The sequence below is a fragment of the Saccostrea echinata genome, unplaced genomic scaffold, assembly GCF_033153115.1.
Source record: "Saccostrea echinata isolate AGI-Se365-2 ecotype Australia unplaced genomic scaffold, CSIRO_AGI_Sech_v1 ptg000051l, whole genome shotgun sequence".
NCBI lineage: Eukaryota > Metazoa > Mollusca > Bivalvia > Ostreida > Ostreidae > Saccostrea > Saccostrea echinata.
The window spans coordinates 3,501,412-3,516,025 of NW_026889800.1; the positions used below are offsets into that span (position 1 = coordinate 3,501,412).

General features: G+C 32.1%; 1 protein-coding gene across 1 annotated transcript in view; it reads left to right on the plus strand.

Moving 5' to 3' along the window:
- Positions 1 to 14,614, plus strand: part of LOC133203486 (uncharacterized) — a 55,140-nt gene that overhangs the window by 3,712 nt on the left and 36,814 nt on the right. Inside the window, exons 3-8 of the mRNA XM_061339262.1 lie at positions 1,608 to 1,734; positions 3,382 to 3,520; positions 3,902 to 4,034; positions 6,981 to 7,107; positions 10,018 to 10,256; positions 10,346 to 10,474. Of these exons, the coding sequence (XP_061195246.1) occupies positions 1,608 to 1,734; positions 3,382 to 3,520; positions 3,902 to 4,034; positions 6,981 to 7,107; positions 10,018 to 10,256; positions 10,346 to 10,474 (894 nt within the window). The remainder of the gene's footprint in view (positions 1 to 1,607; positions 1,735 to 3,381; positions 3,521 to 3,901; positions 4,035 to 6,980; positions 7,108 to 10,017; positions 10,257 to 10,345; positions 10,475 to 14,614) is intronic.

Below are 14,614 nucleotides of genomic sequence, written 5' to 3' on the forward strand. Positions count from 1 at the left end.
TAGGGAATCAAATTGAAATATACAGGAAAAATCTTTCAAAATCTTCTTCTCAAGAACTACTGGATCAGAAAAGCTGAAACTTATGTGGTAGCTTCCTTAGGTATTGTAGATTCTACATTGTTCAAATCATGGCCCCTGGGGGTAGGTTTGTGCAACAGAACAGATCAAATATACAGAAGAATACATGTATTGGGGGGGGGGGGGGGCTGATGAAGAACAGCAGAACAGCAGGGCTAAAGTGACTCAGGTGAGCATTGTGGCCCATGGGCCTCTAATTTACTTATCAACAGGATTAGTAATTATGTTCAGAAATATTTCTAGCGAAGTTAAATGTAGGTCTAAGAAACTAGTTTAAACGACCTTGTACGTAATTTGCTTAACGAACTCCAAATGAATTATGAGCCGTTGTGCCATACAATTCGATACATTCTATGAGATATAACGTCATTGTAGGTTCATGCAAATGGAGGAAATGATATTTCTTGTTATATTATGACTAATGTAATGTGTCAAGCACTTGTTTTAAAGATCATCATAATGGTAAAATTAAAAAGACATCTAAACTGAAATCGGTAGAATTTGAAATTTCTTTATAAACGATAATATGCTGAAAGTCAACAATGCTTTAATTAGACAGAATAGGAGTCGCGCTTTCTTAAATCGATTTGACTTGAATATATTTGTTGCTTTCCGAATACCAATGAATGAATAAACTTCACACTTAAGGGAAGTGTACTTCCGAATGAAATAAAATTCTTCCGCATCTTAAGATTATTCACTATATAACTGAATAAACCTTTGCGTCTTAAGGTAAATGAATCAAAATATTCCTCGGTAGTACTTAACATGTTATGAAAGATTTATATGAAGCTGTCAGTGCATAGTAAACAAAGAAGTGCAGGGCGTAACGTGTGCGCAGATAGTTAAATCTGCCAGATGCCTCATATGGAATCAACTGTGATAGGCCTAAGTCGATCAAATAAAAAAATCGTTTGCAAGGTTGACTAGGTACATGCTTAAATACTTAGGTTTTTTTTCCTTGCAACTTTAATTTAAAACCCTGTAAAACATTTGATATTTAATTTATCCGCAGTTATTTTTCTTTTCAAAGTTTTAGGCCATTTGATATTATGTTTCTCTTCCTATTTCATTTAAAACAAAAAACACATCCACATTATAATATTTTTGAAAAGGCAACATAGTGTGGTCATACTTTTTATATCACTACAATCTCCTGTACATAGTGTGGCCGACGACAATATGTAATTTCACAAAAATCTCAATTTCACCAACAGATCTGCTAAAAATAAAATGACCTCTCAATTGTAATAACTTGAATATTATTTTACTATTATGTTCAAATTTATAACCTGTTTATTTGATCAGATTAAACTGATTTTGTGTAGTAAGTAAGCTTTATCCTCAACCTTATGTTTAGCTTAATACATGTATTTTAAAAAGTATTTTGTATAAACGAGTGAAACTTTAAGAAAACAATATCTTATAGTAGTCTTGATATAACTTTTGTATCAACTCTCTTATCTGTACCTTTTTTTTAATTATTATGTTTGAATAAAACAAAATACTTTTTACTTGTGATGTTCTAGACTTTAACATCAGAGACACGTTGGGATGACAGTTTTTATGTTGATCTGTTTATCCCTTCCGTCGGTGAAGACTACCTTGAGTTTAGGTTCGAGCTAGAAAGAACTTTGGAAAGACCGGCAGAGAAAGGTAACATGTCCATAAGGAAATCCTGTTGCTTAAAATAACATTTTTTTGTTAATTTGAAATGAATAATTATTGCACAATTTCAAGATTTCTTGTTTTGCTATTTTAATCATCATGACAAGTTAACATTTTTCTTAAATGAAATATTAAAGTCAATTTGTGATCAATAAATCCAAAACAAATAATATCTTTTTGAAGTAAATGATAACAAAGTTCTGGAAATTGATTTTTGTGAGAAAATTATTTTTTTTTTATTCTTTCTATTTCTAAAACTTATTTATGCTTACTTATTCCCTCAGTAGCATAAAATTCAAAATTTAACATATTGCAACTCTTTCCTGTATTGTAAATTGAAGTGAATAGAGAGTGCCGTCGGTACGCTACTTAAACATTGAATTCTTATTTTTTGAAAGATATAGTTTCATAACTGCAATTGTGTATACAAATGAATTGAATACCGCGAAAATAATTTTTACACTTTGTTAACATTTTTTAACTCACTGCGTTGTCTTTTTTTGTGTGATTTTTTTTTCTAAATCTTTTTATTATCCTTCGGGTAAAAAACAATGAATGGAATAGCCTTTCAAATAGCTACTACGCTTACATTCTTCAACATGAGCATGAATTTTAATTTTCCCTGATAACGTTGCACTTGCACGGCGTTCATCATTTGTGACGTCAAGATAATATTCATTACTTGCCCTTTTGACCTCCCCGTCCGTATAATGGTGCAATATTTACATTTGTCAATGCCTTTCCTTATATGACAATTCGAAATAAATTGACATTCAATTTTAAATACCATGAAGTTAGTCATTTGATAGGACTTTCTTGCTAATGGAAAGCAAACCGCACAAGATTTGTGTGCCTACGAGGACTAAGCATCCCCTGTTGAACGTTCACACTTGCCGTGAGCCTATAAAATTAGTCAAGTAGACGGAACATTCCGTAATCAAATCTAGTGTAGAAAAAGGCCCAACAATTGATATGAAATAAGTCAGCCAAATTACGACCATGCAAATGATAGGTTATATTGCTAACAAGGTCAATGTAACGACCATATAAAATACGAAATGCTGACTTTAAACCAGGTTGTTGAAATCCCTGTATTATCAACTTATGTGTGTAAAGCCTAATAGGGTTTAAAAATTTATCGAAGACAGAGCACGTTCTTGAGTAGCGAGTAAGGGAGACAGAAATACCATATGCAGGTGAAAGCGGAATATCATTGCATTAATAAGGAAAGTTGACGATGGAAAAGCTGGTCATCTCGTTTGTCATACATTCTAGTTGTTAGTTGGCCCTTATCGTCTATAATCGGTAAAGCATCCAAATATGAAACAAAGAATCGGTGGTGTCTTTATTCAAGTTCAATGGGATATTTTGAGTTGATGTATCAACATGATGTAGTCAACTATTGTTAACTGATAAAACCTCGTCGATATATCTGATAGTCGAAAAGACATTAGGTTATCTTACAATTTAAATAAATGGAAATGTACGAAATATGGTCAATGTTTCGAAAAGTTTCCCTTTCTCGACTTTCAACTCGAACTAACACAGTTTGTTTTCATGTTTTCTTAGTATCGAAAATACAAATATGTTTTAAAAATATTTTATTATGATATAATTTTTTGGTAATGATTTCAGAAAAGAATGCCTTAGTTTTTATTCTTGTGGAAGGAGATTTGTCGGCCGTAGATCATGTAAAACAAGCCACTGAGAATGGTATACCTGTCATGTTTGTCAAAGGAACAGGCGGGTTGGCGGATCTCCTGTCGATTTCTATGTAATTATACTTTAAATTTTATCTCTTATGGAGCCGAAAAACATCTGCAAATCATTAAAATTCAAACTTAGCAATTAAAAAGTTATATTGTTTAACTAATCTCATTTATAAACGTTGCTTTCATTTGATTATAATTATAAGTACATCATATGATCCACTTGTGAAATTCAGTTTATTTTATGTGGAAATTTCCCTTTTGTAGAAATAATGCTATATGATTGAAAAGTCATATCTGTCTATCATGAAGAAATCAACTTTTTAGGGATTTGCAAAATAAAAGAAGGGCTCTTAATTTAAAAACGTTACTAACCTTCAAGCTGTACTTGAAATTGAATTGGAGGATTTTGCAGTTGATAAATGGAATTCAAACCATCTTTTTAGGGAATTGTTGAATGAAAAAAAGGCTTTGGAACTGAGAACAATGCTTCCAACTTTATTTGGAATTGAACTGGAGAACACTGAAATAGACGAACTTGACCAGAGTTTGAGAACTATCTTAAGAAGATCGTACTTAGTAAGAGAGTTTACTTTTTTTCCACCTGATACAAAATCCTCTAACTATCATCATCTAAATAATCTCAGTTTCATTGCAAGCTAGCCTTTCCTTTGTACTCATCATTGTATTGTGATCGGCTTCGGTCGATCAATGTTGATTCCATATGAGGCATCCAGCAAATTTAAAATCTGCGCACACATTTTGCCTTGCACTACTTTTTTTAACTATGCACTGAGAGCTTCATAAGATGTTAAATACTAACGAGGATTATTTTGAAATAATTTACTTCAGATGCAAAGGTTTATACAGTTGCATGGTAAACTTACATTTTTCTTAACTTATGTAAGGATTTTGTTCGGAAGTACACTTCCGAAAATAGAACTTTTTTTTTTTTATAGAAATCAAAATAGAATTAAGAAAGAGCGACTCCTATTCTGTCTATTTAAAGCATTGTGGACTTTCAGCATATTATCGTTTATAAAGAAGTTTCAAATCTCACCGATTTTAGCTTAGAAGTATTTTGAAATTTACCATAATGATTATTTTTAGAAAAAATGCTCGACACATCTCTTAGCCCTAGCATAACATGGAATCACATTTCCTCCATCTACCTACGGTGACGCTCTCTCTAATTATAGAAAGTATCGATTTATTTTGCTCACGGCTTATAATTCCTTTGGAAATAAGCGGGGAACGATTATTCAGCAAATGATGTACAAGGTCGTTTAAACATTTTTATCCTTTTTTTTTTAAGGATATCCCTGAACATAATGACCAGGAACGTTGTATCGGGGTGGGGTGTGGGGAGGGGGTCGGGGTGGCCTGACCCCCATATTTTTCAAAACGTAAATGTTTTACTATTGAAAATGTTATTGAAAGGCTGATTGCTCCTATCAATTACTTTTTGACGTTCACAGTTTAATTATGAAAATCTAAGTTATCCCCCCCCCCCTCTTCCGCACAAACACACACACACTTTCAAAAACGATTCTAGGTTCTTGATTACTAATTCTGTTAATAAGAAAAAGTCGGTTACAAAATTGATTCGTTGAGTCAAGGAGCAGAATACATGCATGAAAACTTAAGTTTTACTTCCTTGCAACTTTGATTAAGAACTCCGTAAAAGATTGACAGTTAATTTAACTGCAGGATGTTATTTTCTTCATAAAATTTAGCAGCCCATTTGATTTCATGTGTCTCAGCCCCCCCCCCCCCACGTCAACAAAACAGCCTTCTAGTTACATTTTCTAGAGGCAGTTTCAATTGTAATTTGGTACGTTAAGAAAAAAATTTTAATAGGGTTATTTCTTATACTCTTTACTCAGTTTAGGAAAAAAAATGGTGATATTATATTGCAACAGCGCACTGATTTGACAGATTGGATTTGTACAGAGTTGTTGAACCTGATTATTGTTGACATTTGTAGGAAAGTTGAGGTGAACTGGTATATGTGTATATTTATTTGACATAGCAGGAAACTGTATAATTCATGCTTTTTAGGGGTAAGGATATGGAAGTATAGGTTGGGCCTTTTGAATTTAGACTTAAAATGACTTTTTAATTTTATTCTAAGAAGAGCCAGAGATATTATATTTTCAGTACTTTTAGGAGCTTCTTGATTTGTTGAAATTTGCTGTTTGTTTAAATTTTCGATAAATTTGAAAATTTATTAAAATTGTTTTCATACGATTTAGGTAATTTATACATTTAGCTGAGGAAGCTGGTGTATTTCTAATTTTGCTGTTGCTTTATAATGGTATTCCGACTTTGAAATTTTCTGGAAATTTACTAGTGTTAGAAATTGATTAGGGAACTTAGTTCAAGGGATTAAGTTTTAGGTTTTCGTTTTTACTTTCATCCAGGAGGTCTGGGAGAAAGTTTGAGAGTTAGGAATTTAAACTTTGGAGATTTACTTTTCGAGCGTTAGCACTGTGGGAGGAGTTGGTTATATACGGATAGATGTAGGTGACTAGACTAGAGAGAGAGAGAGAGAGAGACTGAGACAGAGTTTGTTCTTGTTTATTTGAAAGATAATCGTTATAATAAATTGTAAAATTGTATTTTGTCTCATGTCAAATACAGAGATTAACAAGGTGTTCTAAAGTTGAAGGCTTCCAACCAAGTTGAATATGCGGGATAGTTAAGATTAAGTCAGAAGATACTGAGTATTAAGAGAATTTTAGTGTCTTCCTTAAAATGAAATATGTGGAGATAACGAACAGTATTCGAGCTCAAAAGTCCATTAAACAATACAAATTTTGGAGCAGAGCAAACACGGACCTCTAAAGCATCAGAGGTGGGATCAGGTGCCATGGAGGAGTGAGCATCTCCTGCCGACCGGTCACACCAGCCGTGTGCTCCTTGTCATAATCGGGATATAACGGAAAAATCCGTCGACAATTAAGCATGTAAATAATGGCCTATCAATTGGTATGAAAAACGTCAGTCAGCATTTGACGTAATGATAGATTGTATTTGCTGACAAGGTCATTGTAACGACCATAGAACCTACGAAGTAATGACTTTAAAGGAGACTGCTTATATTCTTGTTTCATCAACTTGATCGTCAATAATTTACCTCGTTTTAGAAATTGTACATACGTAGAGCATGCTCTTGCGTATCGAATCAACTGAGAGATATAAACCCCGTATACAGGTGATAAGGGTATATTGCTGCATAGGTAAGGGAAATTGACGATTGAAAAGTGAAAGTCATCACGTTTATCATAAAACTTGGTTGTTAGATTACCATTAACGTCTTTTTCTATTAAAATATCCAAATATGAAACAGATGTGTCAGACTCTTTGGTATCTTTTATCTCAAGCTCACCGTTTTGCTGCACTATTTTGTGTGTTTTAACAAAACAGAATACCTTTACTTGTTCTTTTTCATTTTCTTTCAATTTAGATATTTTTCTCTTCAAACGATAAAGAGAATTTATTTATGTAATGTATTTCTTTTAGCTTGATGCCTTTGACGTTTTCGGAAAGACTGAGGAACAATTCGCAGCTTCTGTGGGGGAGCTGGTGCAGAAATCCTGGTTCTTAGAAAACATAAGTCCTACTGAAGATGAAAGATACAGAGAAAGCAGTAAGACATTACATTTTCTCTAAATAATATTTTCACAAAATATATACTGTTATACAGCTTAAATGACATTCTATGGTCGAAACAATGACCTTGTTAGCAAAAACAAGCTATCATAAAGTCGAATGCTCACTGAAGTTTATCATATTAATTGCAGGCCAATTTTTACACACTGAATTTTCTAAGGGTTTATCGGATTACCCGATCATGACAAGGGGCACACTGCGGGTGTGATCGGTAGACAGGGGATGCTGATGTCCGTGTTTGCTTTGCTCCCGAATTGTATTGTTTCAGTTGACTTTTGAGCTTGATAACCAGTCTCGTCGAACAGTCAAACGTGGGTATACCCTCAGTCAAGGGTTTTCCGTCCCGTCATGCAATGCGCAGGAACAGTAACTCTTGCAGTATCCAATATAAGCAAACTTGCCTATATGATCTATCTTAGGGAAAAAAGATCGATAATATTGGTATTTCTGCTATGAACTTGGTAAAATGTCAACAGAAAAAAAAAATCAACAGGATAAGTTTTTCGATATTTTGAATTTATATTTTAGGAATAAGGAAATATTTTCTGCCATTTCATGAAATAATTTATTATTTTGTGTGACGTTTCAATTTAGGTTTTTTAAATTATGAAATTTAAAACACAAGATATAAAAGACAATAAATACGATAAATTGCATTTGAATTTTTATTTTAAACTGTATTTTTGTTACACTTCCTGGGCATGATTATCGATAACACAGTTTAGTATTTAGTAGCTATAATCAGTAGAACATTTATGAAACAATTATGGCAGACCTTTTTTGTCTTTTATTTCGTGTTGAACAGGATATATCGAGCTGATATATTAATAAAATGCTATTGTCCATTGATAAAACATCGTCGATATATCTTAATATTATACTTTTATGTAAATTTGTTGAATGTGATTCGTCGAGAAACATTTGTTAAAAAACACTATTACCCGCTGAATACTGAAGCCACGCCCTCCAGCATAGCAACAGTCGGAAATGCTTGACGACGGGTGATATTCTAAAAAAAAAAATAGTGACTGCGCAGAATTTATGCGCGCAAGATTCACTGTTATATGTATTTGTATAAAACATTCAGTATAAAATAATAAATATTGCATGAGGTTGAGTGTAACATTGAAAATTTTCACTCCTCGGAAAACCATTGTCAACCTCGACTGCGCCGCGGTTGACAATGGTTTTCTTGGGGTGAATATTTTCAATGTTACACTCAACAATATGCAATATTTATATATTATTATACTTTCATGTTAAATACTAAAATCTGATTGGTTTAAACGCATTTAACAATCCGTAATGTTACCCTCAGCGTTAGCAACACACTTGACAACGGGTAACATTACGAAAATATCACATGCGTTCAAATCATGCGCGTACGGTTCACCGTAGAATTCTCAAAACGTCGGTTGTGCGTTTGAAAGAAGCCGAATAAATAACGTAAATAAAAGCTTGTGTCCGATGTAGCTTACTTGAAAACAACAAACGACAGACGAAACATCCTTGCGAGTGCAAACTTTAGATGATAAAGGACTTTTTGAGTAGCAAACAAACAATAAAGAGGTTGGTAAATCTTTTCCGAAGCTTTCTTATTGAGAAAAATAGAAGCGGGGAGTTTGAAAGCTTTCTAAGCGTGAACTTAACGATGATCTCCGAATTTTTTATATGACATCCGAAATCAATAAGACATTCAGTATAATAAAATAAATAGTGCACGTTTTTGAGGGTAACAGTTGAAATTGACACCCCTCGGAAAACCATTGTCAACCTCCGCTGACGCGTCGGTTGACAATGGTTTTCCTTGGGGTGTCAATTTCAACTGTTACCCTCAAAAACGTGCACTATTTATATATTGTTTTGTTGCAGGCCACAGCAAGATTTGTTTTTTCTATGAAGAAGTTTTTGAATAAAATCTGCTTCATTGGAATATGGTATATGTCGGCTAATAAAGGAAGACAATAAGTACCCATCGGATTTCCAACAGATTGTTGGAATAATTGGTCCCAAAAACTAAAAAGGAATTATCAATGAGGAGTTCCAATAGCTTTTTTAATATCATGATCAGAATACCTGTATTTGTATAATGTCTCAATTGAACTTTATTCATTGACCTGTGTGCAAATTATATGACCTTACTTTATTGAATTTCACAGTCAATATCACGATTATAAAATACGAGTATATAGATATAGAATCATTCATGTGAATGTTTATGAAGTTTTTTTTGTACGGAACCTCACGTAAAAATATAAAATATGGGAATTAGCCGAAAATAAACAAGATAAACTTATATTCTACCTTGTCAATTTGGACATGGTTGTCTTTGCACAAATCTAATATTATTTTTTAAGAAAAAATGTACGCCTCTAAAGATTAAGTTTAAAAAAGCTTAAGTCACTTAAAATCATCAGGGAGGAAAAAATGGCCAACCAGTGAAAATAAAAATGGGGCATGACACATCACAAAATATAAATAGATGGGAAAAAGCTTGAACTGAATTCTATATATATATATATATATATATATATATATATATATATATATATATATATATATATATATATATATATAATCTAAGAAACAATGATTGTTTTAGATTATATCAAAATAATCATGATCTTTTGATTTAATAGATTAAATAAAATTCTTTTGAACATGAATTTGGTCATCTAACTGAATAATACAACAATCCTTTTCATATAATACATATATAAATCATCCTAATACATGTTTGGTAAAATATTCGAAGCAAGTTCTATCAGAATTGTTAACTAGATAATATGTCTGGAATACAACGAAAATTATATACCGAATAAATAGAAAAGTGAGGACGGAAGTTTTATTTCAATTTAATCACACTATTTACTTTATTTCTTGAAAGAACAAGCTAGAGGAAAAACAAACAAAGAACAGTATCGTATAAGCTCTTATGCAATGGAGGAGAAGTGGAAAAGGGAGACAATCACGTGGCATATGGCAAAACAAGAATATGAAACCCTCGGCTTTACATCCTTCTCGTCGCCTTTTTCACTTCCGCTAGATTTCTTCTTCCGATTCTCTAAGTTTTTGGAATTGAAGAGAGAAAACCCCTCCTCAATGGAGGTGATGAATGAAGCGCAGGTATCAACCTTCTCTTTAAAGAAATGGAATGTTTTTTTTAATAATGTGAATATATTGCGTTTCATATCATATGTTTATACTTATTTCAGAACTTGTTAAAGACTGCTCTGTTAACCAATAGAACTGACTATATAGAAGCCCTTCTGGACTTAAATCTTCCATTTTCATCAGATGAAATTTGCGAGCAAGATGGCAATCATATTAGTGATCTATACAAGGTCAGTTTAATATGTATTCTATATGCGATATTTTTAGAGTCAGACTACACGTTCCTCGAAAATACATAATTTAATTTCCCAAAGAATTTGTCATTGAAGTATTGCTACTTAAACAATTTTTCACACACAAAAAAAAAAATGAGGAACCTTACCAGCAAGATACAAGAGGGTGATATTTCTTATGTTATCCTTATGGGTAATCTTTTAAATTGCCAATGTCACAATATTTGATGAAGTTATGTTTTAAAACATATTAAATACAATTTAGAAATTATAAGTACGGAAGCGTATTAGTGCCACTTTGACACTTTTTTATTTTTCATTTTCCACATTTTAATCTGTAAATTTTGCACTTCAATCTGTAATTTTTACACTTTAATCTGTACGTTTTACACTTTAATCTGTAAATTTTGCACTTTAATCTGTAAATTTTACACATTAATCTGTAAATTTTACACATTAATCTGTAAAATTTATACTTTAATCTGTAAATTTTACAAATTAATCTGTAAATTTTACACTTTAATCTGTAAAATTTACATTTTAAACTGTTAATTTTACACTTTAATCTGTAAAATTTACACTTTAATCAGTAAATTTTACACATTAAAGTGTAAATTTTAAACTGTTATCTGTAAAATTTACCAATTAATCTGTAAGGGATGATTCTCTATAATGCCATTTTCCGGCCTACGATAAAATCACTAAAAATTTGATTTTATGTAACTTTAATCATTGTATTTCATGATTTTGATGTTTGTTTTTCAAAATCGATCACCTAAGTCGCGTGATTTAAAAATCACAAACGGCCGTCAAGTAAAGAAAAATTGAGGGTAGGTCTATTTACATCAAGTTTCTATGCATGTTTCTAGATGTAAATGATCAAAAATTGTTTATTTATGTTGGAAACATATCAGACTTAAGTAATAAAAGCAAAGATTGTTTAATTTAAGGCTAAAGATATTTTTTATGGCAAGAATTTTGATGCATTCACATTTTGCATATTTTGAATGTAAATCTTTATAAAATGCACCTCGTATGATGTTGAAAAATGTTTAATTAGCATTTAATTAAAAGTATTATTAAGGTCTTCCGCTCCAGGCGGAAGACCTTCTACTGATTCTGATGGTTAAGATTATTCTTATTATTCTTTTTTTTTTCCTAGACGCCAACTTTGAGACCTCATATCTTGCTCATTTCTCAACGGATTTTGCTCAAATTTGCAGGGTTTATAAACGTTACAAAACTCTATCAGAATGCTGTCAAACACTTCAAAAATTCACTTCCGCTTTTGGGTTATCTCCCTTTAAATGAAAATTTAGGACGCTTCATTTCCAGACAAAGGCTCAGAGACTACAAAAGCTGGAGTAGAAATTCTACCGAATTTAAATAATAGAAGCACTGAAGTTGTGCATATCGGTTTTTGTTTTTCAATTTCTGTATTCAAAATGGCGCTAGAGAGGGGTCAAAAATTAGAACGCCTAAAAGAGCGAAAATTTACACATATTTTCCTTTTTATCTTCTAAACTAAAAATATTTTGATAAAACATGTAGAATAAAAGTTGTGCACAATTTTAAGGCCTTTCATTTGACACCACTAAAAAGGGTCTAGCCCCTAAAATTAGGGATCTGGGGCCCTTTAAAGTTTTTGCTTTATAACTCAAAAACGGTAAATATTTCGAAATAGCTGCCGTAATTAAAGTTGTTATTTAACATCTTATTGATCTCAAGAAAATGTTATTTTGTTTGAGTCTTGTGTTCTAAATGAGCTAGAAGCATAACACATATACAGGTAAGTGTTTTCATTCAGCAAGTAAACAAGAGTTCTTCATGCGTGTAATTAAAATAAACTTACTATAAATAATAAACCTAGCTACATTAGATGCTAATATTCTTTAGAATCAGGTTCTTGAAGTATTTTGTGCTTTATTTCCAAATTATTTACTGACAACTTTCCCTTTTATTTCGTTTGTTTTCAAATTTGGATAAATCAGTCTACTAAACAGGGAAAAAAAAGATAACCTTTTCTTCTTATCATATAAAAACAAACAATAAAGTTAGAAAATAAAACAAAACTTTAAACATAGACTATTCACAGCCATTAAGTACACGCCTTTTACATTCACTTTGTGTGTTTACAATTATGTAACCCCTCCCTCGATAGCGCGTGGCAAAGGAGGTCACCGAGGATCAATCGGCGTGTGAACCAGCGACCTAAGGTCATACACAAAACAATCCATAGAATCGCCATTCCAAATACATTTTGTTAACTAAGTGATGAGTGGATAAATATGTTGAATCTTTCATACTATTTCGTAATATCTTTGATTAAGTCGCTAGTACATTTCAATTTACATGTTACAAGAAAGTTGCATATTTATTTTTATAAACATTGTATTTCTCGATGTTGAGATAATTGCGCTTTGTGGAAAATTACTTTAAAATCATTTCGAATCTTTCATATGATTTCGTCTTACTGTTTATCACTCGCTCGCTTTAATCAGCTAGTCTTAACTGCCTTTCACTTATTCACTTCAAATTCAATGCATTTTGAATGCCGAAAAGACCACTTTGTTTGCGTATTAAAGAAACGGTTTATTTATCTCTCTAATGTTATTATTTAACAAGTTGCTATTTCTTTCATGAACATTAAACAGCATGTATATAATTATCACGATAATTGTACGTAGAGGTCACATTTTTAATTGTCAGGAAAATCGAAAATAAAATTAAGTACTTTTGAGTTTGTATTATTTTCTTCCTAACTTACAGTATTATTGCATACAAAATACTAGGTCGGACGCAAGTAAGCTAAATATTTCACTTGTATTTGAAAATTCTATCGAACGTCGAAAGAATTTTACCCGTTAAAAAGTATACCAAAAAACCCTTCCTATGCAGTTTTCTTCGGGAATCAATTGGCTTAGATAGTTTGTTCCGACATGTGTTGAAAAAATTCACGCAATGAGAAGCCATACATTTCGAACTTGTGACCTCTTGGTCAGTGCATGTGAAGATTACGCATGGCAGTTAGTGTCTGGAAAACGAAGTATGTTTTATAAATGATTTGACAGATTAAGATTTGTTCTCATTCTAAATTAAATACAAACACAAACCCGTTATTTTCTTTGTTATTTTATACCGTCCCTTATATCAGACAGATTATTTTAAAAACGTGTTGTTTAGGAAGATTAATCTTATGCATTTGTTTTATTTCATCTAATAAACTGAATTTACCCATGAATTACTGGTACATGCATGTAAGTACGCGTAAATGCGGTTTTATTTGTTTATGTGGAAGAGCGCCCAAAATAAAGACACTTCGAACTCTGGAATTTCCCTATTTTACTGTTTAAATCATAGGTCCGCTCAGCTGACGAGTTGTTTTAATAACGGTAATAAATTATATTCAAGTCCTGGCCAGCGATCGTTACGGTTGGTGACACTGCAATTAAACAGGTCGATACTCAGGTACTAAGATACTAACGGGTATATATATTTTCACCTAATATGTTTTCATTAAGTGTTTTCATAAGAAATAAATTGCTGGATGATATCATGTTCTCCCTGATCACATCGATAGCGTGTAGAAACAGCGGTACATGAACACACGCTTTTGTGTACAAAGCAAACGTGTAAACCAAAAGGATGGGGAAAAAACGACGAAATAAAAACATTTCTCTATTAACTGAAATTATTGTCTTTAGACAGATAAAAATAAATGATTATCCGCCTGAGAACATGTGAAAATTATACCCAAATACAATGTAACGAAGGATTTGGGGTTTAATCCCGAGTACACAATTATAGCAATGATGTGTACATGTACATGCAGAATACCGCTTTTTTATCCTTCGTCCATGTGTTCCTCCTTAGCGGAAAAAATTATCAGTAAATTATATTATACCGAACGAGGTTGAAAAATGACGAACTTTATTTCTTAAAATTAACAGCAATTATCAGACTTTTCTCATATCACTGTAAAAATGCCCTAAAAACTAAAACCGTCTTTTTGACTTTGTCAACGCGTTTGATAGATAATGAAAAAAAAAAAAAAAACGCTGGCAGATTTAGAGGAGGTTCAGGGGGCCTGCCCTCTTTTGTATCAAAAATATACACAAGATTTAATAAATCAATTTT